Below are 26,626 nucleotides of genomic sequence, written 5' to 3'. Positions count from 1 at the left end.
ACACCTTTATCATAGAATTCTCTCACTGCAGTATACTGAGGTAATCGTTCTAAGCTTCTAAGATGAGAATGTGGTTTATTTTCATTTTGATCTCTAGGGCCTGGAAATGTACATACGAGGTTGCTGACATGGAAAGCAGACACAAAACGGTTTTTAAATATAAACCTTGATGTTGACTCTTTCACAGTAGCCTTTGAAATGTTTGCATGAACCCTGCAAGGAAAAAACGAAAAGCTCCAGCACCTCCCCGTCGGGGAATCGAACCCCGGTCTCCCGCGTGACAGGCGGGGATACTCACCACTATACTAACGAGGAATTGCACAAGAAGTCTGCCTCTGACAGTTCCCTTATCTCTTTTTACCCCGCCCCTCTCATGACCCATAACCATCAGTAGGCCTGACATTTCTTCTACTGCTATTGCAACTTCCATTGAAGTTGAATGGAACTAAAATAAAAGCCTTCACTTATTTCCATCTGCTTACCCTTCCTCTAACTTCCATTCCCCTCCTTTTCTCCCCTCCTCCCACTTTGGGAGAACTATCGATCCACTTCTACACCCCTCGACACACACACACACTCCCAGAGAGCAAAGCGCACGCCTTGTCGCACTGCACCATGGGACTTGTAGTTCCACCAATGCCACACCCTACTCTTTGCTGACTTCAAAGAACTTCCTTTCCCAGCGGACGCCGCGAATTCCTCCTCCTCTCTTTACCTCACTCTCCCTTTCTCTCGCGCTCAGCGGAGTAGTCTGGTTGCTGAGAGCTGGGGTGCAGGTCGCGTGCATCGGGACTCCTCACAGCCATGCCCGAGGTAGTGGATACGTGCTCCTTGGCCTCCCCGGCGTCCGTCTGCCAGACCAAACACCTGCACCTGCGTTGCAGCATCGACTTTACTCGCCGGGTACTGACCGGGACCGCCGCGCTCACCGTCCAGTCCCAGGAGGACAATCTGCGCAGCCTGGTACGGTGGGACATGCTCCCGGGTGCCCGCCTCTCCCTGGCTACACGTCTCCCGTCTCTCACCCCGCTTCGGCCCCTTCCTCGTGCCTGCCCCCCGCCGGCTTCACGCATCCGTAGATGCTCCTCCGCAGCCCACAACCCTTGTTGTACACCTCCTCTTCAGCCTCCACTCATTTCTCAGTGCCCCGTCTTCAGCCCCCTACGCATCCCATATCAATCCCTCCCAACCCAACTGGAGTCTCTGCATTCTTTCGTTACCCACTTTGTATACCTGCCTTCTCCTGCACTGCTTTCCCCCAAAGCCTCCTTCGCAGTTCCTGGACACATCCTGGTGCCCATTCCACGCCCCGCTCCTCACCCAGCCCTCAAGATTCATCTTAGCAGGAATTCTTTCCCCGCTAATCCTAGCTCCCAGCGCTAAAGCCGCCCCCTGTAGTCTCCCCATTTCCTCGGCCTGGAGCCCAGAACTCCCTCCTCAGGCCCCAGAATTCTTCCAGTCCCCAGCCCACTTTCCTCAGTCCACACCCTCAGCTAAGTCTCAGGCCCTCTGTCCTGCAGATTCTCAGTCCCACCTCTCCCTCCCAGGCCCCTTTATTTCAACCTGCAGATCTACAGGATATGACCGATTACCATCTCCCTGCCAGTTCTAAAACCCCCTAGAATTCCGAGCCCTGCTGTAATACTTTCAGTCTCTGCTTTATAACTCCAGGTGCAGCTGTCTCCGATTCATGGTTCCTCCTACCTTCGCTTCTTATCACCCTTCTCTGAGAATAATTTAAGGAGGGGTGGGACATTCAAGCTTTGATTAATAGTTGGTTCCCAGCAGCAAGTAATATTGCACTTTCTTAGAAAATAAGGACTTCTCCAAGCTCTCTAGCCACCAGAATGATGAAAAACTTGTTTGGCTTTGTGAAGTGTTATTATTTTATCTGTACAACATAGCCTATTTTCAGTGTTCTTACTCAAGGTGTCTGATAATATTTGAATTTCAAAGATAAGGATTTTTACAAAAAAGAGGAACAAGAAAACTAGCCACATATATTGCATAGTGTGGTGACAGCTACTGCTGCTGCTGCTGCTAAGTTGCTTCAGTCGTGTCCCACTCTGTGCGACCCCATAGACGGCAGCCCACCAGGCTCAGCTGTCCTTGGGATTCTCCAGGCAAGAACACTGGAGTGGGTTGCCATTTCCTTGTCCAATGCATGAAAGTGAAAAGTGAAAGGGAAGTCGCTCAGCCGTGTCCGACTCCCGGAGACCCCATGGACTGCAGCCCACCAGGCTCCTCCATCCATGGGATTTTCCAGGGAAGAGCACTGGAGTGGGGTGCCATTGCCTTCTCCGGGTGATAGCCACTACAGCCCAGCAATAAGCAACAGAGAAGGTATATTGTAAGCTTGATAGGGGAAAATCTGTGAGATCCACTAACTGGGTGTAGTAGTAAGTTTAGATAAGAGTTGGTGGCTTTTATGACTTTTACCTGCTTGAGTAATAGACCTGTATTTTGAGTTCATTGATATGAATCAATAAAGCTGCTAACCTTCTTACTTTGTTATTTAACATTTTCCTAGACTAATTCTGGTTTGAAAAACAGGTGGACTCCTCTATGTATTGTAGTCCCCAGAAGTACTATAAGGAAATAAATAAATCAAAGTACTATAAGCAAGATCACAACTATTTCCTTATAGGCTGTACTTTGTCTGCTTGAAATGCCAGGCTGTCATTTATTATTGCAGACAGCTTTGCCTGGGCAGGATTGGCTGAACTGAAGTCCTCTTTCAAAGCAATCTCTCCTTTTAGTAAAGAGAGTTTGTCACTGCTTAATATGACCTTGCACTCCTATTTATAAAAATTAAACCTTTACCTCTGTTGCCTGAGTAAGCTAGAGTTAGGACGCTTAAATTTTATGTCTGTTCAAAGTTCCAGTCTAAAAGCCTGCCTGTTCTTTTGCATTCTGCAAATTTCAAGAGAAGATTTTTAGATTGCTAATTCCAACTAGCCAACTATCCAGTTTCCTTTGTTTTTCCTTCTTATTTCTATTTTTGATCAATTGCTTAATAACACTTATCAAAGAAATTTGAAGGGGAATTTCTTAAGTAATTTGGTAATGCTAGCTGAGGTTAGGACTTGAGATACACAGCTTAAACATTGCATTTCCTATTTTCTCTTGGTCCAGGACTTGTTTCATGCATTAATTGGCACCTGCTGTTTCTCTGGCACTGTGTTAAACCCTGGGAATGCAAGCCTAAGTAACATTCTTTTTCTTTTGAAGAGCCCTCAGTCTAATGGATAAAACAAAACCTTGTAATGTGGCACAGTAAGTGCTGCTGGAGAAAGCTGGGCCAGCTGCTGTAACAAACACAGAGGATACTGAAAAGGTTTCACAGAAAAATAGTTAAAACAGTCTTCTGATTCAGAACAGACTTGAAAAGTTTAGGCAATACAGAAAATAGAATATGTTCCACTGGGAAATGACCCAAATGATTCACCCTTATGGATATAGTGAAGTGAAAGTCACTTAGTTGTGTTCGACTCTTTGTGACCCTGTGGACTGTAGAGTCCATGGAATTCTCCAGGCCAGAATACTGGAGTGGGTAGCCTTTCCCTTCTCCAGGGGATCTTCCCAACCCAGGGCTTGAACCCAGGTCTCCCATATTGCAGGCAGATTCTTTACCAACTGAGCCACCAGGGAAACCTTTATGGTTATAAAAGTAGTATAAACATAAGTAGTTTATATACATAAGATACTCCCATCAAGTTTTTACAACAAATCAGATATTCAGAAACAAGTACTGGAATATGAGCAAAGGAGTACCTTTATTATTCTTAAGCTATAAAATCCAGTATTTCTGAATATGCAAGAGTGGGAAGATAATTTAATTTAGAGTAAGGGCAACCATTGAGGGACTCCCCAGAAATAGGGAGTACTCCAAAAGAAATAATAATTGCCCATTGGAAGGAAAACTGATGATACTCATAACAAATTTGGCTGCTCTTAAAAAACAAAGAAAAAGAAAGGGAAAAGATAATAAAACCAGGATGGAAATTTCTTCCCAGCCAAAAACTCTTGATTCTAGATAAGAGTAAAATTGTTGAAATTTCCTCAACTTATCACCCAGTTAACTGATCCAAAAGAGAGGGGACTGGAAAGTGACTGTTTCTTGGCAGTCTAACTCCCCATGCTATTCTAGGCCAGATTGCAAGGGAAAGATGTCAGAGGTAGGAAGGTTAGATAGTGAGCAGTTCTGAAAGTCCACAGGGCCTGACCTAGGGTGGTGGTAGAAGGGAAAAAAAAAAGTATGAGGACAGTGTGAAAGAAAAATTTGTTAATTGGCTATGTGGGATTGGGAAGTGGGACCAACTGTGGATTATTTGAATGTTTCAAACCTTAGGTAAGTTGAGGAGTTCCATCAATGGAATAGAGACAACAGGAGAGAAAGCAAACTTAGGGTACAGAAGGGTGGCTTTTTAAAAATCTTTAGGAGCCTATTGAATATGAGATGCTATTTCCCATGGAAATGTTAACCAGGCAGTTAGAGATACCTGCTGAAGTCCTGGGGAGGGGAGGCAGCTGCGAAAGAGATGGGTAGTCACCTGTACAGAGGTTCCAGGTGAAGATGTGAGAATGAGCAAGAACTAGGGGCTGAAGAATACGGTAAGTAAACTGAAAGCCCAAGGCTAGTGCATGGGGACATATCTAGATTTTGTAGTTAGAAGGGATGGGAAGGAAAAAAGTATTAGACAAAGAGGAGAATCACTGATGTGTGAATTCAAAGCAGCCAAGGAAAGGGCTTCAAACAGATGGTACAGTCCACTGGGGCCATTAGCAGCAGAGTCCAGGCTACTGAAAAGAAAAGACCTATTGATCAGGAGGACTGCCCTTCCTGTGGCACAAAAACTAGAAGTCAGACTGAAGAGGAGAAAGGGAGGATAGATTGATGACAAAGTAGAAATAGCAGCCATAGATAACCCTTGGAGTTTAAGGAAGGAAGGAGAAAAGTAGAATAGTTATCAGAGAGGGCAGAGGATTGAGTGAAGTTTTAAAATTAATACGGGAAGCTGGAAGCTTTAAGTTGTTTGGAAACAGGCTTGTGGCATAGGAAGATTGAAAATTCTAGAACAAGAGATTAGTTGAGAGATAATGAAAGGGTATGGGTTCTAGAGCTTAGATAGAGGAATATCGGGATGGAAAATCCTCAGACACTTGTTGCCACTCCCTTCCTGCCCAAAGCAGATAATCTGCCTGGCAAGTAGATAAGCACTCCCAATCTCCCAGTAGCAGGGGTCCCCAACTTCCAGGGTCTAATGCCTGATAATCTGAGGTAGAGCTGATGTAATAATAATAAAGTACACAATAAATGTAATGTGCATGAATCATCCTGAAACCATCCCCCCCAACCCCCCTGGTCCATGGAAAAATTGTCTTCTGTGAAACCAGCCCCTGGTGCCAAGAAGGCTGGAGACCACTGCTCTGTAGGGCCATTTGGTCAGAGTTGCCGTAACCAGGTTGGACTTCTCTAGATACACAAAGCAGTGATGTAGAGTCTGCTTATTTGCCTAATAAGCACCAAGATTTGTTTTAATTTTGGGATCTATGAAAGTAGTACAGAGCAGTAGGACGATATGAATTGTAGGAAGAAATACAAGGTAATATATATTGAGGAGTCATGATGAAAGACAAGTTATAGATGAGATTTTTCATAATAGAGAAGTTTTAGGAGACAGAAGCAAAGGCATTTTCATTTAGATCTGACTCTTACTTAAAGCCAGGGCTTCCCTGGTAGCTCAGACGGTAGAGGGGAAGTTTAGAGAAGGTGGATTGGGACCTGTGCTAACTGCCAACTCCTTCAATTCCTGTCTTTCACTCTGTATCTTACTCTGTCTTAAAGCAACTAGTTCCAATCTGAAATTGTAGTAAGGCTGTAACTATCATTTAGTTTTTCCAGTGCATAAAACAATTTTCCTATCATCTAAAAATACTGATTTATTTCTAGATTCTGGATACAAAGGACCTCACAATAGAAAAAGTGGTCATCAATGGACAAGAAGTCAAATATACTCTTGGAGAAAGACAAAGTTATAAAGGATCACCAATCGAAATCTCTCTTCCTATTGCTCTGTGCAAGTATGGATATTCTCATTTTTCTCTTTTATGGCTAAATAAGGGGAATATGTATTTTTATTTTAGTTTTTTCATTTCCTATTTCTAGTTTGTGTGTATGTAGTAATTGGTACATTCCTCCTACCAATCTGCTGTTCAGATCGAAGCTTATAGTGAGAATTATATATTCCTAAGATACTAAAGAAATTCACTGTATAAAATACTCAAAAATAGGACTTGATAACTGTTCCTTCTTCACTCATCATGTTAGTAGTACCTAGAGTGATGGTGGGAATGCCTTAAGGAAGCATTTCCGGGTCACCTGGGAAGCTCTTATAAGCTGTGTATTTTTCACCTCCTCGCTGGAGGCTGGCCAGTTTTATTAATGGAATAACAATGACAAACACGTAACCATTTCTATGTACTAATCTTGGGATAAGTGCTGTAGATGTATTCTTTCTTATAATCCCTGTAGTAACCCTTTGTGGCATGATCTACATTATACAAAGGGTGACTATAAGGGTTTGGGCTTCCCAGGTGGCCCTAGTGGTAAAGAACCTGCCTGCTAATGCAGGAGATGTAAGAGATGTGGGTTCGATCCCTGGGATGAAAAGATCCCCTGGAGGAGGGCATGGCAACCCACTCCAGTATTCTTGCTTGGAGAATCACATGGACAGAGGAGCCTGGTGGGCTACAGTCACAAAGGGACATGACTGAAGTAACTTAGCATGCATGCACTATAAGGATTAAAGATTACATCTATAGCGCTTATCCCAAGATTAGTATGTAGAAGTGGTTAGGTGAAATGGTTATGTGTTTGTCATTGCTATTCGATTAATACAAGTGACAAATGAGGAAAGGGAACCTCAGAGAGAGAAGGTAACTTGTTCAAGAAAGTTAGCCAGAGCTGTCATATTGGGACTATATCCCACTCCTTGGTATATTGGGGAGGGAATAAATGGTGGAAAACCATTGGCCTAGAACAAAGTCAATTTAATCCCACCTGGTAGCAGCCAGTGTTTTCATATCTTCTCTTCCCATTTAAGAAAAAGAAAGGAAACACACATAATTTGTGAGGTATATCATTAACCATATTCCACAGATGAAGCAACTATGGCATAGGAAGGTCAAATAATTTGCTCAAGTTCATAGCACAGCCAAGTTCACAGTCAGTGGTAGAGTCAGGACTCAAGCACAGCCACTGGTCTCCAGGGCTCCTGCTGTTTCTTCATTAACAATGCTGCTCAATCTATCTGGGTGAAGGACCCAGTTTTTGTTAGTTCCAGTCCACCACAGGCTAATACTTGTGTAAAATGCAGTAAAAACTAATTACTAGGAAGAAGAGATTAAATACAAACCCATTTGCTTTTATCATAGATTTAACAGACATGAACATTTACTCTCAAGTTCTTGACTTAACTCTTCCAGCGACAGTTTACAAACTAGCACTGCCCTGTGCTATGCTCTGCCACCCCTGCAGTGGTCGTCAGCATTCCAAAGTTATTTCTTCTACCTTCCCACCACTGTAAAAGATTACCTGGTATCACAGAAAAAAAGCTGGGGTATTCACCTAGTATTAGTTCCTCTTACATCTTCATAAGCAGTTACCATGTAGAAAAAAAGACTCACAGGCTGACATTCAGGTAAGAGCACGCAAGGCAAACATTCCTAGAAGTTGCTCTCAAGCAGTAATGAGACCTCATAAAATTCTGTTTATATTATTTGGTGTATATCATGTTGTTTATGTATTATGAATTAAAATTTTAGTTAGATTGAATTGTATACTACTAATGTATTTGTTCCTTTCATACAGAAATCAAGAAATTGTTATAGAGATTTCTTTCGAGACATCTCCAAAATCTTCTGCTCTTCAGTGGCTCACTCCTGAACAAACTTCTGGGAAAGAGCACCCCTATCTCTTTAGTCAGTGCCAGGTAAAAAGGACTTGGGATGGTTTGTTATTCCCAGCTCATGCAACTGACTGAAGCAAAGTGGACAGTGGTCTTACGGATACTGGGGTCTTACCTAAGATAGTATTTCATCTTATTAACACTACATAGATTTTCATTTATATCTCTCACCATTAATACATTCGTATATTACTTTAAAAAAAAACTTCCTTTCACTTGAAATATGTCTAGCTAAGCTGGACTATCTAGGTCATATTATTAATATATTCATATCCTCAACACCTACCATAGAACTTGGCATAGAGTGGGCACTCAATAAACTGTCTTAAAATGAAAGGAAAACACTGCTAAACAGAATATGTACTGGTTATGAAAACTGCTTAACAATAAAGGGAAGGATCAGATTTCCCATTCCTCTCGAGATACCATTGTCCAGAGATAACTGAGTTGGTCTGTAGCCTTTCCAGAGTTTTCTTACACATTTACAAATGTACACATTATGTATATATATTAATGTATCATTAAGATGATATGATTTAGACTATATCTATTTTCTGTTTAAAAACTAAAAATAAAGAATATACATAGAGATAGTCTGTCACAAGAATGATACGTGTCAAACTCCTGAAAGAAACAAAACTAATTCTTTTAGCAATCAAGTAGTTTACAATGAAAAGAATTTACTTCATTAAACATTGACTATATTTCTAAGCATTGTGTAAGGTACTCTGCATATTTAATCCTTTAAATATTCCTCTGTGTAAGGCACTATGCTAGGCTCACATTTGAAAACAGGTCTGTCAGAAAGGAAGCAGTGCTGGCAATGTTTACTTTTTATTGCCAATTGAAGTTTTATTTTTGTCTAAGAAACCCTCAGTTCACTACTCTGGAAGAGATACCATGTTCTAGGCAAGAATGTACCAATTATACACTCCATCTCTTATCTGATTTTCATCAGTAATTGTTATGAAATGTCCGTAAAGATCTGTGAGTCACAAGAATGTGAATTTTGAACATTCTATTCCATTTCTTGTTGGAAGCAGTTTTTGAAATGGAGGAAAGCGATTTCAGTTAAATTACTACAGTTGATAGGAAGCACATAGACATGATTTTGTTTAATGAGTTTGCTTATAGCTGTTCTCTATGCATATTTTCCTGGGTTTGGTCTTATCCAGTGAAATACACATAAACCTCACCCCTGGCATTGTGGAGTCACATAACCAGGGACCTTTAAGGAAGCCTGAATACATGGTCTTAGAACCTTGTCTGGGGAGAGCAGACTACCTGGTTCTTCTATTCTACTTAATCCAACTAGAGGTGAGGTCACTTGGACTCCTGTATCTTTGGAGAATCTATTAGATCTGAAGTGAAAAGAGCTGGTGTCTGGAGGATAGAAGGAAGTATGCAGAGGTGTGAAGTATGTCTGGGATTTGTAACAACCTCCTAGAGAGAGGTGAGTGTCAGTGTCCCTTCCAGCTCAGTGAGGCTGGGTTCCCTTTGCTCACCAGCAATAGATGCAGACTTATCTGACAACAGGCCAGAGTATGAAATCGTAGGTACCCTGGTCATTCTTCTTGATGGAATTGATCATTTTGACAGATGGATGCGGAAGCAAAGAAATGCTTTACCTATTAGGTGAATGAATATGTCTAGATGGTGTTAAAAGAGACTTTTCTTTCTCCCTCCTGTCTTCCTAGTGTTTACTTTCAAGGCTTGCCACAAGATCAAAATGTCAAGACCTTAACCGCATTGTCCAAGCTGTGTTTCTCAGGAAACTGGCATCCCATTAGACTGTCATAATTAACCAAAAGAAAGTGGGTTTTGTGTTGGAAAAAGTATAAGAATTTGAACAGATTTCTTTATTCTGGGTCTCTGCAGAGCCTTCAGAAAGCCAGTGTTCCTGGTGACTCTCCCAGACAGTCATGTAACATGCCATGGTCCTCAAATTTACTTCACTAAAGAGCCCTTTTTCGACAGGGTTCCTAACAACTTCTCACTGGGCGCTACTATTGCTCAGGAATCATTGTTTAATGTTGCTTCATGCTCCAGCTGAAATGTGAGGGTGGGGCATACATTAAAAGGGGAAATTAGATTTTTTTACCCACAGATCTCCTTTTGCTACTTGAAAAGAACTGAAGAAATGTGAGACATTTTTACTTTTAAAAAGAACGGATCTAAGAACAATGCTGCAATTGTAATGACTTCTTAGTGACTTATGAGTCAGGGAAATAGCTGTTTCTTTTTTCCCTCTCTCTCCCAGGCTATCCACTGTAGAGCTATTCTTCCTTGCCAGGACACTCCTTCTGTGAAATTAACCTACAGTGCAGAGGTAACTATTACTGAAATTATTAGCTGAATTAATTGTTCTGTATGAGTATTTTGATAGGAACTACGTTAAATCTATAGATTGCTTTGGGTAGTATGGATGTTTTAGCAATATTAATTCTTCCAATCCATGAACACAGATTATGTTTCCAAAATGAACCACATAAGTCAATAATGATAAGCAGAGATAATAATGTTCTTTTAGCTAGCAATAGTTTACTTATTAAATTCTGCCTGAAATATGTTAGAAAAATGGATCTCATTTTGAACCTCTGTTCCAAAGGCAGTTTCAAACATAAATGTGGAAAAGGGAAATGAGTATCATTCTGATTTTTAAAAGAATTCAGAGGCTTTCCTGGTGGATCAGTGGTGAAGAACCAACCTGCCAGTACAGAGTCGAACCCTGCTCCAGGAAGATCCCACACGCTGCAGAGCGCCTAGGCCCGTGTGCCTCAACTCTTGAGCCTGTCTCTAGAGCCGGGAGCTGCAACTAGACCAATGCTCTGCAGCAAGAGAAGCCACGGCAGTGAAAAGCCCGCACACTGCAATGAACAGTAACCCCCTCTTGCTGCAACTAGAAAAAAAAACCTACACAGCAACCAAGACCAAGTGCAGCCAAAAATAAATAAACATATACAAAAAAAAGAATTCTAGGCCTAAAATCAAGAATTTGGGAGCAACTCTTTTCAACTTTGAAAAAATTTGTAGGGTTAAATGCTCTATAAATGTGCTTTGTGCATATCACTTCAGTCGTGTCCTACTCTTTACAACCCCATGGACCATAGCCCACCAGGCTCCTCTGTCTGTGGGATTTCCCAGGGAGGAATACTGGAATGGGTTGCCATTTCCTCCTCCAGGGGGTTTTCCCGACCCAAGGATCAAGCCCACATCCCTTCTGTCTCCTGCATTGCTGGTGAATTCTTTACCACTAGCACCACCTGGGAACTAGCCATGTAAATATCTATCTAGGTATCCTGATGGGCGTATATTACAGACTTATTTGTATGCATTTCCAACTTATTCTTGTTGTAGGTACTGCTAACCCTTTTACGAAAAGGTAGACTATAATTAATAAATACTATCCCAGAGGCTAGACTTACTCAGACTAGGCAAATGGAACTGAGGACCATCTAGTATTTATGGAAACTGCTTGATTCCCACATTGTCCTACCACCGAACCACCCTGAGCATAACGCTGCAGAAACTGTAGTTGGAGGCCAAGAATCCCAGGATCTGGGATCTTCTCCACCACTGCATGACCTTGGGCAAGTCTTGTGACCTCACCACCTCAGCTTTCTCATCTGGATGACGTATCACTGCCTAAATGAAGGGAGGAAGTGGAACCACAGTAGTGTCTAGGCTTTTAGCTCCAGGATCTGTGGCTATAGCAGCACTGGTTCTGGAGCTCCTGATTCTGTGCTCGCTGTAGTAACAGCTTTGAGGGCTGGGCCAGGGTTCGATCCCTAGGTAGGGAAGATCCCCTGAAGAAGGGAATGGTAACCCACTTCAGCTTTCTTGCCTGGAGAATGCTATGGACAGAGAAGGCTGGTGGGCTGCAGTTCACAGGGTCACAAAGAGTCAGACACAACTGAGCGACTAACATTACTACGTGCAGACAGAACAAGAAAGTCCAGAATTGTTGGAATGGATGCTTGCTAAGTCACTAATACTCAGGGGATGGTCCTTTATTCTGGCATTCACTAGAAGTAGCACTTTCAGAATCATGGAGCTGGGGTACACACATCAATGACCATAGGTTTGCTCCATAAGGATCTTCTCCATACAAGGTTCCAGAAAAAATTATTTCACCTTTCTCAGCAATAAGCTTAAGTTCCTCACACTCAAGACCCTTAAAAAGTAGAATGTGAGACTTCCCTGGTGACACAATGGATAAGAATCCACCTGGCAGTGCATGGGACACGGGTTCAATCTCTGGTCAGGGAAGAGTCCACATGCCACGCAGCAGCTAAGCCTGTGCCGTGGCTACTGAGCCTACATGCTGCAGCTGCGGAAGCCTGCCTGCCTGGAGCCTATGCTGCACAACCAGGGACGCCACTGCAATGAGAATCCTGCACCCCGCAACTAGAGAGCAGCCCCACTTGACGTAACTAGAGAACGCCTGGCACAGCCAAAAATACATAAATTAAGATATTTTAAAAGTAGAATTTTGTAACTCTTAAGTTTATGTTTTAAATGTTAAAATTTTCAGAACTGTATTCTCTGTTCTAAAGTGAGTATAACATCCTTTTGAATCTCCTGAGGGTATAGAGGGGATCAGGCCCGGTGCCTGCCATTGCCAGGTGTGGTCAAAAAATTATTAACATAATAAAGGTAAATGATTAAAATAAATAATGTACGTTCTTTATAAGTAACATAAATTTAGGTTATTTAGTCCTCGCAACAATTCTATGAAGTATGACCCTTGTTGATTTAGGAAATGGAGGCTCAGGAGGATTATTTACCCAAGTCCATGCAGTTAGTAAATGGTGGAGCTGGGATTTTAATCTAGTTTCTACCAAATGCTTTCAATATGAATAGGTGAATGAATAGGTGGATATTTCACATTCATTTTTAAAGAAGCCAGTTTTACATATTGCTAATTCTGTTTATAAAACTGATAACAAATGGCTGTATTGGGTTCATAGTCTACTGGATCAAGAGTCAAGAAGGCGGAAGAGGTTATTTTATATAGAACATTTTATTTATAACTGGTAATGACTTTTCTTCTCGATTAGGTGTCTGTCCCCAAAGAACTGGTGGCACTTATGAGTGCCATTCGTGACGGAGAAGCACCTGACCCAGAAGACCCGAGCAGGAAAATTTACAGATTCAGCCAAAAAGTAAGATCTTAGGGTCTAGATTTTGTGTTTTAGTTGGTGGTGAACTCCAAATACCTTCTTCCCATTTGGAAAGCAAAATGGCTTTTGAAATATTTCAGAATTTAGAATGCAGCTTCTGCCTTTTTTCTTTTGCTCTTTTGAAATATTTAGTTCTGCTTGCAACATTGTATTGAAGAAAGAGGCTGCTGGGAGGGTATGGTAGGGGGTGTGCCTGATGCCATTTTTGCTCATCTCAGTCAGTAGCAGTTTTCTTGTTTCTCAGTTACTTTGACCTGCCCTGGTACCAAACTGTGGGTATGTATTGGCATAGTGTTCACAGATGGAAGAGCTATCTTAGACCAAAAATCCGTTACAGTCCTTTAAGTTACAATTCCTAGGTAGCTGGTAGTTTGACTTCTTTCTTTGACTCTTAATGAACTGTGTGTGTTGTCTCTGTGTGTGTGTACATTAATGCTTTTAAAAACCATCCTCCTAGAGGGAGAGGGAGAGGGTGGGATGATTTGGGAGAATGACATTCTAACATGTATACTATCATGTGAATTGAATCGCCAGTCTATGTCTGATGCAGGATGCAGCATGCTTGGGGCTGGTGCATGGGGATGACCCAGAAAGATGTTATGGGGAGGGAGGTGGGAGGGGGTTCATGTTTGGGAATGCATGTAAGAATTAAAGATTTTAAAATTTAAAAAAAATAAAAATAAAAAAAAATAAAAAATAAATAAAACCACATGCAATACCACTACACAAACATTGAAATGGCTAAAATCAAAAGACTGACCATACCAAGTACTGGTGAGGATGTGGAACAAATGGAACTTTCACATATTGCTTGTGGGAACGGGAAATTGGTACAACCACTTTGGAAAACTCCTTGGCAGTTTTTGTATAAAATTAAACATTCACTAACCATACAATCCAGAAAGTATATTGTTAGGTACTTACCCGCTAGAAATAAAAACTTATGTCTACACAAAAAAAAAAAAAAAAAAACCATCCTCCTTAGCAGAACTTGTAATTGAATCACAGTGGACAATTTTGTCCCCACACCAGCTTCTGGGATTCCAAAACCTTTAGCTGGATTATTTTGTGTCTCTCAAATATGCCAGGAGTGATTTCAAAAAAGCAATTTAAAATGAAATTTTTTAATTCAAGAAGAAAGGACCAAACAAAGAGGAAAGCATAGTTGCCTTCTTCTATGTTAATTTTTGTGAAATGCTTAAGATGTACCTTGTAATACTGTGCAGATATTTTTCACATTTCAGAAGCTTTCCTTCCTTTCCCAAAAGGGAAATAGATGTTTTGAAAGTTTTTATATTACAATTTTGAACTGCTAGACCCCTCAAAAATGGGAACCACTTGAGAAGTACCAAAAGAAAGTAATCTACACTAATGTTTGGAGATTTGAAAGGAAACTTTCTTTTGAATATGAATTGTCTTATTCTGTTAACATTCTAAATCACTAATTCGAGCATGTGCTGTGTGTCTTGTTTGCCCCTTCAGGTTCCAATCCCCTGCTACCTGATTGCTTTGGTTGTTGGAGCTTTAGAAAGCAGGTGAGCTTTTGAACAAATTTTGAAGTATACACAAAGATCAAACCTTAGGTGTCTTGACTCTCTGTCAGGATTTATTGTTAGATCACTTTTGTGTTTCCCAAGATAATAAGCTGACAGCTCTAGAAATATTCAAATCTAATCATGAAATGTGAATCACAAATTAATTTTAAATTAAAAGATCTTTACCAGTCACCCCTTGGACTTTCCAAGTATTAGAGAATGAGCATACTCTTACTGTTAATCTGGTGTCTAAAACAAGTTTAAACAAGTCAGTCCTCATAACCTCCATTTTTTCATCTTTCAAATTACGACATCCCCCTTCCTACCTCATTGGGTGATTATGTGCAATAAATGAGATAAACTATTTTAAAGCTCTTGGAAGCCTATGAATATTACAGAAATATAAGATATTTTGTTAAAGTTTTATCAGCAGCTGCTGCTGCTGCTAAGTTGCTTCAGTTGTGTCCTACTCTGTGCGACCCCGTAGACGGCAGCCCACCAGGCTCCCCTGTCCCTGGGATTCCTCAGGCAAGAACACTGGAGTGGGTTGCCATTTCCTTCTCCAGTGCATGAAAGTGAAAAGTGAAAGTGAAGCCGCTTAGTCATGTCCGACTCTTCGCTACCCCATGGACTGCAGCCTACCAGGCTCCTCCGCCCATGGGATTTTCCAGGCAAGAGTGCTGCAGTGGGTTGCCATTGCCTTCTCCATACCAGCAGCTGGAGTGCCCTTTTGTTAATTTCTTGTTTGTTTTTCTTTCTAAACAACTGAAAACTAAGAATGGCTATATAGTAATCACATTCTTCAAATTGCCAGAAATGTGGACGTGTTGGACATGTCAGGCAAACACAGCTTCTGGTCCAGCTCTCGAAGTTAACTATGAACATCCCTGGGTAGCTCACTTCTCAGGTTGAGCATCTGTGAGCATCAGGATGAATACTCACCAAGACATACTCACATCTCACTTCAGAGGCTGCTGAAGGTTTTGGGGTTTTATCTTCGTCACCTAAAACCTAGAAATAATCATATGTACTTCAGAGGATTTTTGTGAGGATTGATAGACCCAACATGTGTAAAGCTCCTGACATATAGGAGGCACTCGCTAAATAATAATCATCATTGTCATAGCAGTTGCCAATTAGCAGGTCTCATTAGGTACCAGCTCCAATGCATCAGGCTTCCCTTGTGGCTCGGCTGGTAGAGAATCTGCCTGCACTGCGGGAGAGCTGGGTTCAATCCCTGGGCTGGGAAGATCCCCTGGAGAAGGGAAAGGCTACCCCCTCCAGTGTTCTGACCTGGAGAGTTCCATGGACTGTATTGTCCATGGGTTCACAGAGTCAGACACGACTCAGCGACTTTCATTTTCACTCTCCAGTGCATCATCCTCTTGAATCCTCACAACTCTGTGAAATGAATACAATTACTCTTTCTCATTTTACCAATAAAAAAACTCAGTAAGTTTAAATAACTGGCTCAGAGTAGCATAGCTAGAAAATATCAGAGCTGGGATCCATTCTAGGCCATCTGATGTTGGAGCCCCTGTAGCTTAGAACTTTGCTGTCTGGAGGAGCAGCCACTAACCACATGAGGCTTGATGTGCTGAAAGTGTAAACTGCACACTGGATTTCTAAAGACTTAATATGAAAAAAAAAGAATGCAAAATATTTTACTGACAATCTTTTATGCTGATTATATGTCAAATGATAATATTTTTGATATATTGGGTTAAACAAAACATAGTATTAAAATCTATTTCACCCTCTTCATCTTGCTTTTAAAAAAAAATGTGGCTACTAGACAATTTATTGCAGCTCTCATTGATTTATACTACATAGCCCTTGTTACCATTTCTACTCACAGTGGTTTACAGACCAATAGCTTTGGCATCTCCTGGGAGTTAGTTAGAAATGCAAGGACTTCCCTGGTGGTCCAGTGGCTAAGACTCCCATTTTCCCAATGCAGGGGGCCTGGGTTCAATCCCTGGTTGAGGAACTAGGTCCCACATGTTGCAACTATGGCCTAGCACAGCCAAATAAATAAATATTTTTAAAAAGGAGAAAGAAATACAAGTCCTTGAATTCTATCCCAGACCTACTACATCAAGCTTTGTATTTGCGCAAACATCTCCAAATAACTGTAAGCACCTTTATGTTTGAGAGGCACTGCCCTAGAATCCGCTGCCTTTTTGGGGAAGAATATCAAGGCAAAGTCTTATTGTTTGGGATTTGCATTGCATACAATTTTCAAGATGAAATTTAGATGAAAAAAATGTTTTTTGAGTTCTAGTCCTATATGTGATATATAGTTATATTTGTTTCTTCCTTTTATTTAAATTGTGGTTTTAAAAGAGAAACTCAAAATTACAATAAGTAGCTTTAATATATAGTTCAGTAGTCACTTGTGTCGTTATGAAACAAATCTCCGAAACTTTTTCATCTTGAAAAATTGAACCTCTGTACTCTTTAAACAACAGCTCCATTTCCACCTCCTTCCAGTCCCTGGTAACCACTATTCTGTTTTCTGTTTCACTGAGTTTGACTGGTTTAGACACCTCATAAAAGTATGAGAGTATGTGTCCATCAGTAACTGCCTTATTGCACCGTTACAGCATTTGACAGTATTTCCTTCTCTGTTTGTCTATTCTATAAAAGCGATCAACCTTTAAGTGCATAACAGAGTTTACATCCACTCCTATTCTAGAATAATCTCTTATTGAGCCATGACTAGGTTTCTACAGTTGTAAGATTGAGGGAAGAAACTAGATCCCTAAGGGTCTTACTTGAGCCAGTGAGCTAACCTTTGGGGGCACGTAACGTCTAGGTTTTCACGTGGCTCAAGCTGCTCCCCTTTATAGACAAGCAGATTTACTGCCATATGTACAACAGGAGGTTTGTACCTCAGAAAGACCACTTAGCCTCACCCCCTTCCCATAAGCACATGGTAAATCATACTCCTGTCAGGATTTGTGTGCAGACACTTTAAATCTTTCCTAGAACCAGGTGAGTAATTTGGCCTGAATTTAATTTTTATTGAGCCTTTTCATTTTGCAGGCAGATTGGCCCAAGGACGTTGGTATGGTCTGAGAAAGAGCAGGTGGAAAAGTCTGCTTATGAATTTTCTGAGGTTGGTCATAAAGTTACCCTTTTTAAATAATAGTGATAGATAGTAGATTTAAGATTTTGAGTATGAAATGAATGGTTTTAAGTAATGTGGTAAAAGAGTCGAATAGTGTATCTTATTTTATATGAGTTTGCAGTTGATGCGTTTTTGGGGTATCATTTTCATTTAAAATAGCATCATTAATTCATAGCCTTCATAGAAAGCAATGTGTACTTTTAAGAAATTTATTATGGCAATGATTAAGATGTACAAATATATATGCATTCATTTTCCAGACTGAATCTATGCTTAAAATTGCAGAAGATCTGGGAGGCCCATATATTTGGGGGCAGTATGACCTATTGGTCCTGCCGCCATCCTTTCCCTATGGCGGCATGGAAAACCCTTGCCTCACTTTTGTAACTCCTACTCTGCTGGTAAGTGTAAATTTTTCTTCATCTAAGGTTGAATTTGCCTCAAACATAAACCTAAATAAGAAGAAACTTCGGCTCCTAATAATTTTTTTTAAGTCTTTTCTCTTATTTATGTAATCTTTGTTTCTGATTTTATTGTTTCTTGTAGTTACTATCATCATATCAACTTCTAACTTGGCCATTTGGGAGAAAATAATATAGGTTCAAGGTGCTTTGGGATGCTGGGACTGGAGGGTCATGGAATAACAGTCTATTGATGGATTGTGTATCCAGAGAAAGAAACGATACCATTTACACTTGGCATGTAGGTTCTGGTTAAAAGCAAAACAAAACTCCATTTACCATGACTAGGGAAGAATTAGCCCATAGTATATAGCTATATTTTATATGCCTTTGTAAGCTACTTGAAATCCTTCCTAAAACCAAGTGAGTAATGGATTGGCAACTAAATAAATAAAACACACCATGGTAGACACAGGACACCACAAAATTTTCTTGAATATACTGTGGATATTAAGGAGAGAGTGAAAGAAAATAAGGGTACATTAAAAAAATGGAAGAGGAGAAATGTTTCTGGAAAATTAGAGACAAGTATACTGGCCTCCTGGTATTGGGAAAATTCCCAAGATTAAGGAGAAAAAGAATAATGCTTTTTAGTCCTGCATTAAAAAAAAATTTCCTCAGTACATGTTGCTTTTGAACTATTTGGAGTACAATAGCAGAAATACAGTGAACCATAAATGCCAGACTATGTCTTGACATAGGCTGTCATTTAGATATAGTCTGTAATTTGATTTCTGAAATACTAAGGTAATTTTCTTTATTTTTTTAGGCTGGTGACAAGTCACTCTCCAATGTAAGTTAAAATGTGTTATCTTGTTGCAAGACATTACTACATTGTTTTTTTTCTGAAACAATTTATTTAACTGAAGGATAATTTATGTACAGAATTTTGTTGTTTACTGTCAAACCTCAACATGTATCAGCCATATACTATGCTGTTAATTGCCTTAGATTTAAGAACATTTTATGGTTTGATCTCTTCATATATTTATGAAATATTTTTTAATGGAGGGATGTATCTATTTAGTATTTTTTAAATAATGTTGAATTTCCATTTTTTTAACTCTACAATACTTTGTTTGGCTAAATTGTGTGTTTTTTTTTTTTTTTGCTGAACTGAATAATTCCTTGAATATCTCAGTTAATGTAAAAAAACTGAAAATGTGGAAAACATGAAATAAATTGAACAACATGGAATTGAAAAAAGTAGAATGCTTACATAATTAATTATTTTAGATTAAGATAATCATTTCCACTGTTTCCTTTAGGTTATAGCACATGAAATATCTCATAGTTGGACAGGAAATCTAGTGACCAACAAAACTTGGGATCACTTTTGGTAAGATTTATTATTATTCCTTCTTTATTGGTTCTTATTTTTTATTTCTCTCCCTACCACTTCTCTGGATTGTGTATATCTTTGTTATCATCTCTTTACAGGGTTTTTTAAATTCTGTAATATTTGGCACAGTGTCAGATAGAATAGAGGTTTTCAGCTGATGCTATTTAGTTTGTGGTGTGGTCACATTTTAACACAGGGACACATGAAACCAGAGCCATGGCTTTACGTCCTGCACTGCCATCTTCTGGACTAGGCTTCCTATTGCTCTGAACTGACTGCAAGGAAGCCACGCAGAGCAGTCTGCTTAGAGTGGAGTATTCACACTTTACAATTGTTTTGCTCTGTAGAAACACCAAAAAGAAAAGATCTTGTTGATCACATGCCTTTTTTCCCCAGCCATGCCAGTGTTTTTATTCTTCAATTTTTTTCAGGTTAAATGAAGGACATACCGTATACTTGGAACGCCACATTTGTGGACGACTGTTTGGTGAAAAGTTTAGACATTTTCATGCTCTGGGCGGATGGGGAGAACTCCAGAATTCGGTAAATGAGTCATACTTCTAAAAGCATCCATCCCAGGTTGTCTAAGTGAAACTCAAAGATTCAGTTTGTAAGGCAGCTTTACTTTACACTGTACTAAATGGCAATAAGAAAGTCATTTTTACCAGTGTGGGAAAGCAAGCAGATGCTGGTATTATGTTATCTTGTTACATGTTAATCCTTTTCCTGTGTATGGTTGTGTTCATGACTAGTCAGAGCTTACTGGGGGTTTGCAATGAATATATTCAATGACTTTGAATTTTATTTGGTGTATTTATGTCATTTTTAAATGCTCTCTCCTGAGAGCTGAACTTGCTAACCAGGCACTGAAACATTGTTCTAGTCTAGGCAAGAAATATTACAGAATCTTACACTAGTAGCCATTCCATTAATTGATTTCCAGAAATGTGTGCTAACCACTCTCTAAATTCTCCTAAAATTTAGATTCCCCTAAAGTTATGACACTGAGTAGAGTAACCCTTCCTTGCTAGCTTGTCTGCAAGGTGGTAACCAGACTTCTAACTTGAACTTTTCTCTGTGTCCCACAGATAAAGACTTTTGGGGAGACCCATCCTTTCACCAAACTCGTGGTTGACCTGACGAATGTAGACCCTGACGTGGCGTATTCTTCAGTTCCCTATGAGAAGGGCTTTGCTTTACTCTTTTACCTTGAACAGCTTCTTGGAGGACCAGGCAAGTAGTTGGCCTTTTCTGATTTTTTTCAAGAGTAATAAAGTTTCTAACTATTGTTTTTGTTCTATCTTATCCTTCCAGTTCATTCTTTATGTAGCTGCTGAAGAAATTATATCATCTTCTGACATTACCTCTCTATTTGAAACCTTGACTAGCCCCTTCATTCTGAATTGTACTGCTTCACTTCAAAGGAATAAAAAACCTCTTCAATATTTTAAAAATTAGGAAAATAGCTTGTGCTCATTGAAAACACTTAATGTGGTATAGAAGGTTATAGGGGTGACAAGTGAGAGTCCCTCAGTTTAGTGTCTATGGCTCCAGATCTTTTTCTCAGTGTAAATGAACAGACAAGTACATATACTTATTTTAAATACAGAAAATGGATCATACTATATATTTGTTCTTTATTTTTTTGCATTTGTTTTTTAATTCAACAATGGTTCACATATATCCTTCCATAACAGAATTTACAAATCTATCTTATGCTTTTTAATACCAGTTGTATGGAGTTTATGTAACCTTCCCCATTGATGAGCATTTAAGAGTACTCTCTTTTGGAAGAGAATATGAAAAAGAATATATGTATACACACACACATATGTATAATTGAATCACTTTGCGGTATAGCTAAAACTAATACAACATTGTGCCGGGGTCCAGCCCCAGTGGATCCAGGGAATTCGAAGCGGGGACGGCATTGGCGTCTGAGAAATTAATTGCTTAATTGAAGATATGGAGGGAGATTAGAAAGAAATAGTGTAGTAGGAAAACAAGTGGAGAAAAGAGGTTGAATAACTTGGTTTACGTGGAAAACCAATAAAACTCCAAGACAAGGAGTTTGCACCACCTACGTAGGCCACTGGTGCCCGCTTGAATAGCGGACGGTGCCCCGCCTTGGGCTCCCTCTCACATGGGTCTTAGAAGCCAGGGCAAGTAAGTAGACATGGCGAGCCTCCACGGTCCAGATGGGAATTCAGCCAGAAAAGAAGAGAACGAGAAAAGACCACACAGGGGAAACCAGTCTTCCCAGGAACTGGTCCATTTCTTTATTTTCCAGGTCCACTTTTATACTTTTAGTTGTACATACAGATAAATGTGTTCTCAGCATATCTTTGTTCTTACAAGGGTCTTACATTTGTTTCACAATATCTTCTGGTCTGGAGACCAATTAACATTTTATGGCCCCACCATTCTTTCTATTGATAAAGGTTAATCGATCAGAAAACTTGTTTCTCCTTAAGATCTATTTAGTCTTAAGATAGTGATAAAGTTACATTTTTACATAGCAAGGACACAATGATTTGTAACAAAGAAAGAGGAGTACGGTTATCTATAACAAAAGAGAAGGTTCATTAACTCAAAAGTCTAGTATTGCTAACATCAAAACGACTATACTTTTTCTATATTCCAATTACATCGATTAACATACTTCCAGGTGCCTAAGGATATGGATGCCTGGCGGCGATCATTAACTCAGCAATGAAGCCCTTCACCAACATGATTTTTATCTTTAGAAAAACCCTATGCTAACTAAGACTTTCAAAATACTCCAAACTCTCTGTTGTTTATGGTTGAGAGGTGGTAACCAATCATGTAGGTAGTAGCAGGAGTGTGGATAATCCTGTCACACAAGCTAGTCTGCCAGCACAGAGGTTTTTGGACTGAAACACCCTTGTCACGCCCAGGAGATTTATTAATTGGAGTCCTAAGTTAACTCCTTTTCAGAGAGAGGTGGTGGGGGACAGCCCCCCGTATAATGTCAGAAGAGTAGGCGAAAAGCACAATGCAGTAAGGCAGGCAGACTCTGGTTTGGGGGCCAATGCGAGGAGTCCCACCCATGGCAAAGCTCATGAGGTTAAGGGGCCTGACAGGCAAAGGTGAGTCAGGCCTTAAGGGAGCCTCACTGGATCTGCTCGTGCATCTGCCCCCAAACCAGAGTCTGCCTGCCTTACTGCATTGTGCTTTTCGCCTACTCTTCTGACATTATACGGGGAGCTATCCCCCACCACCTCTCTCTGAAAAGGAGTTAACTTAGGACTCCAATTAATAAATCTCCTGGGCGTGACAAGGGTGTTTCAGTCCAAAAACCTCTGTGCTGGCAGACTAGCTTGTGTGACAGGATTATCCACACTCCTGCTACTACCTACATGATTGGTTACCACCTCTCAACCATAAACAACAGAGAGTTTGGAGTATTTTGAAAGTCTTAGTTAGCATAGGGTTTTTCTAAAGATAAAAATCATGTTGGTGAAGGGCTTCATTGCTGAGTTAATGATCGCCGCCAGGCATCCATATCCTTAGGCACCTGGAAGTATGTTAATCGATGTAATTGGAATATAGAAAAAGTATAGTCGTTTTGATGTTAGCAATACTAGACTTTTGAGTTAATGAACCTTCTCTTTTGTTATAGATAACCGTACTCCTCTTTCTTTGTTACAAATCATTGTGTCCTTGCTATGTAAAAATGTAACTTTATCACTATCTTAAGACTAAATAGATCTTAAGGAGAAACAAGTTTTCTGATCGATTAACCTTTATCAATAGAAAGAATGGTGGGGCCATAAAATGTTAATTGGTCTCCAGACCAGAAGATATTGTGTATGTACAACTAAAAGTATAAAAGTGGACCTGGAAAATAAAGAAATGGACCGGTTCCTGGAAAGACTGGTTTCCCCATGTGGTCTTTTCTCGTTCTCTTCTTTTCTGGCTGAATTCCCATCTGGGCCGTGGAGGCTCGCCATGTCTACTTACTTGCCCTGGCTTCTAAGACCCATGTGAGAGGGAGCCCAAGGCGGGCACCCTCCACTATTCAAGCGGGCACCGGTGGCCTATGTAGGTGGTGCAAACTCCTTGTCTTGGAGTTTTATTGGTTTTCCACGTAAACCAAGTTATTCAACTTCTTTTCTCCACTTGTTTTCCTACTACACTATTTCTTTCTAATCTCCCTCCATATCTTCAATTAAGCAATTAATTTCTCAGACGCCAATGCCGTCCCCGCTTCGAATTCCTTGGATCCACCAGGGCTGGACCCTGGCAACAATGTAAATCAATGATACCTCAATTAAAAAAATAAAAACTTACTTGATTAGATAAATAAATAACTGTACTGTCTTTTGGACTTTGACTTAATAGACTTTGAAAGCCCGTCCTCATCTGGATCCATCCTGCCTGTCCAATTTTATTTTCCTCCTCTCTAGTCATACTCAGATCGTTGCTTTTAGAATTTATGTTGTATATTCCTTTTCTGTGTCTCATGTCATCCTCTTATCTCTAATTAGGATTTCTCTTCTACCTTCCACCAAATTACATATGCTCTTCAAGGTACAACTTAAATTCTGCCTCTACTTTTGAACGTTTTGACATTCTATCCTTGTAGCCCTCTCTGCTTTTCCTTTTCTCTGAATGTTCTCTGTGGTTTGGTACAATGTGCCCAAAAAATATATTAACTAATTACTTATCTATTAATTGACTTTTTCTTTTTTTTCTTCTTTTTAAAAAACCTTAGAGGTTTTCCTAGGATTCTTAAAGGCTTATGTTGAGAAGTTTTCCTACAAGAGCATAACTACTGATAACTGGAAGGATTTCTTGTATTCCCACTTTAAAGATAAGGTTGGATTTTAAGACTTTTCTTATTTTGCATGTCTAATCTGTCTTTATTTAATAGCTATGTTAGGCCGATTTGAGTTACCTGATAGTGGTACTGGCCCAGAATTTAAGACTCAATCTTTCATTGAATGTTTTCCTATTTAAAATGTGGTCTCAACAGGATGAACTAATGTATAGAATTTTCCTATATCAGAGCAACCTGCAATAATATGTTCAGAGATTTGTGTGTTTACTTGATTTTCTTATTTATTTAAAAGAATACTGCTGATTAATATACATTTATTTCAGAGAGACTTAAAAATTTTCTTGCACATCAGTGTAGACCAAATTATACATTTGAGGACCTAAAAATCTGTTTTAGATTTTTTTTTCAATAGAAAAGACTGTTCTGTAGCAAACTGCATGTGCCTTCTCTTCTCAGGTTGATATTCTCAATCAAGTGGATTGGAACACCTGGCTGTACTCTCCTGGACTGCCCCCTGTAAAACCCAAGTAAGTGCTTACATTCTAATGCTTTCCTTCTCATTCTCTGAAATCCTAGAGCTCCTCAAAGTATCTGAGAGAATTTTATGCCTTCCTTAAGCTATTACTAGTTTGTAATAAAAGTTGAGTTCTTAGGTGTTAGAAGCTTAACCCTGGGGTCAAAAAAGTAATTTCCGTGATATTATAAGTATAAATTAGTTCAAGTCATTGTGGGTAATTACTGAGAGGGCTTCTATGGTGTCTCAGTGTTAAAGAAACTGCCTGCCAATGTAGGAGATGCAGGTTTGATCCCTGGGTTGGGAAGATTCCCCTGGAGAAGGAAATGGCAACCCACTCCAGTATTCTTGCCTGGGAAATCCCTTGGACAGAGGAGCCTGTCAGGCTATAGTTTGTGGAGTCGCAAAGAGTCGGATATGACAAAGCAACTAAACAACAACAACAGTTATTTAGTGCCTCCTTTCTGCACAAAGATGGTGAGAGATACAGGAAAGAATAAGATACTACCCTTTTCTTGAAAACCTTTGCAATAAGAAAAATAATACAAAAGCCTTATGTTCATTATTACAATAGTGTCATAAATTACCATCCCCACTTCCAGAGGAGGTATATTAGGCTTAGCTAGAGTAAAGTGTCTTGCCAAAGGTTGCACAGCAGGTAATGAGAGTTGAGATTTAAACCTTGGTTGCCATCAACCCATTATACTGCCTTTTAAACAAAGCACCCTCCTTAAAGCAGGGGCCTGAATCCTGGTCTTCCAAGAGTCCTGTTCAGAGATGCTGACTATTCTGTGTTGCAGCCAGGAACTTGCTGTTCCCTCTACCTGAGTACTCTTTACGGTTAATTTCAGTCTCAACTCAAGAACCACTTTCTCATGGGAGCACTCCTTGACCTAAGTCAAGTCTCCCATTTTGGGCTTCTCAGTGCTGTGGATCACTTCTTCACAGTTGTTGCCACGATTGTAATCTTAAATTTATTTGTGTAATTATTAAGTCTTTCTTCTTCACTCCACTGAAGCACCAGGAAAACAGGGCTCATACCTGGTTCACTCGTTACTTTTCCTAGGACCTTTCCCTAAGAAAGGGTTGCTTCGCCTTCCTGGGCTAATCCTTATTTAATTTTTTTTGTTACATTGAGAAGGAAGTTTCAGGCACCAAGAAACAAACCAGCTGAAGGTTGGTTTGTTTTGTTGTTGTTTTTTTTTACTGTCCTGCTATTTCTTATGAAATCAGTGCTAAGTCATGTTCTAATTGAAGGTAATTTACATCCTGAGCAGTCAAGGACCTCTGGTCCCACTTTGGGCTCGAGGGCAGTCAAAAGGGCCTGCCCGCTGCTCACAGCCTGACTACGTCATGAAAATAAACTGGCAACTAATTCAAAAAAGATCACTGCTGGAAACTCTCTGGTTGCACAGTGGTTAGGACTCCACGCTCTCATTGCTAAGGGCCCAGGTTCAATCCCTCGTCAGGAAATTAAAATCCCACAAGCCATGGGGCCACAAAACAAAATGCAAACAAAAAGAAGGTCACTGCTTTGACCCTTTTATTATCTTGCCCCATGGCACAAACTCTTGAAAGCAAGTTCAGTGGTCACTTCTAATCAAAACTTACCTCATATAGGCCCTGCAAGACAGGTACCCCTCTGTGTTCTAACAGAAACATTTCACATCAAGCAAGCATGACT

At 40.0% G+C, this 26,626-nt stretch overlaps 1 protein-coding gene and 1 non-coding gene across 4 annotated transcripts in view; one reads left to right on the top strand and one right to left on the bottom strand.

The window, feature by feature from the left end:
- Window positions 1-243: 243 nt before the first annotated feature.
- Window positions 244-315, bottom strand: TRNAD-GUC (transfer RNA aspartic acid (anticodon GUC)). The gene has a single exon. It is a non-coding gene; the product is annotated as a tRNA-Asp (tRNA).
- A 433-nt stretch (window positions 316-748) lies between these two features.
- Window positions 749-26,626, top strand: part of LTA4H (leukotriene A4 hydrolase) — a 32,875-nt gene continuing 6,997 nt past the window's right edge. For all 3 annotated transcript variants that reach the window (XM_004006629.5, XM_012174832.4, XM_027967630.3), the window contains exons 1-14: window positions 749-963; window positions 5,954-6,084; window positions 7,874-7,994; window positions 10,231-10,299; window positions 13,031-13,135; window positions 14,636-14,688; window positions 17,737-17,809; window positions 18,082-18,222; window positions 19,052-19,075; window positions 19,551-19,621; window positions 20,056-20,167; window positions 20,713-20,857; window positions 24,363-24,466; window positions 24,885-24,955. In XM_004006629.5, coding sequence (XP_004006678.1) covers window positions 805-963; window positions 5,954-6,084; window positions 7,874-7,994; window positions 10,231-10,299; window positions 13,031-13,135; window positions 14,636-14,688; window positions 17,737-17,809; window positions 18,082-18,222; window positions 19,052-19,075; window positions 19,551-19,621; window positions 20,056-20,167; window positions 20,713-20,857; window positions 24,363-24,466; window positions 24,885-24,955 — 1,379 coding nt within the window. In that variant the 5' untranslated portion in view covers window positions 749-804. The remainder of the gene's footprint in view (window positions 964-5,953; window positions 6,085-7,873; window positions 7,995-10,230; window positions 10,300-13,030; window positions 13,136-14,635; window positions 14,689-17,736; window positions 17,810-18,081; window positions 18,223-19,051; window positions 19,076-19,550; window positions 19,622-20,055; window positions 20,168-20,712; window positions 20,858-24,362; window positions 24,467-24,884; window positions 24,956-26,626) is intronic.

The sequence above is a fragment of the Ovis aries genome, chromosome 3 (assembly GCF_016772045.2).
Source record: "Ovis aries strain OAR_USU_Benz2616 breed Rambouillet chromosome 3, ARS-UI_Ramb_v3.0, whole genome shotgun sequence".
NCBI classification, from domain to species: Eukaryota; Metazoa; Chordata; class Mammalia; order Artiodactyla; family Bovidae; genus Ovis; species Ovis aries.
Note: the sequence above shows the minus strand (reverse complement) of the source record. Positions and strands in the feature narration are given on the sequence as shown.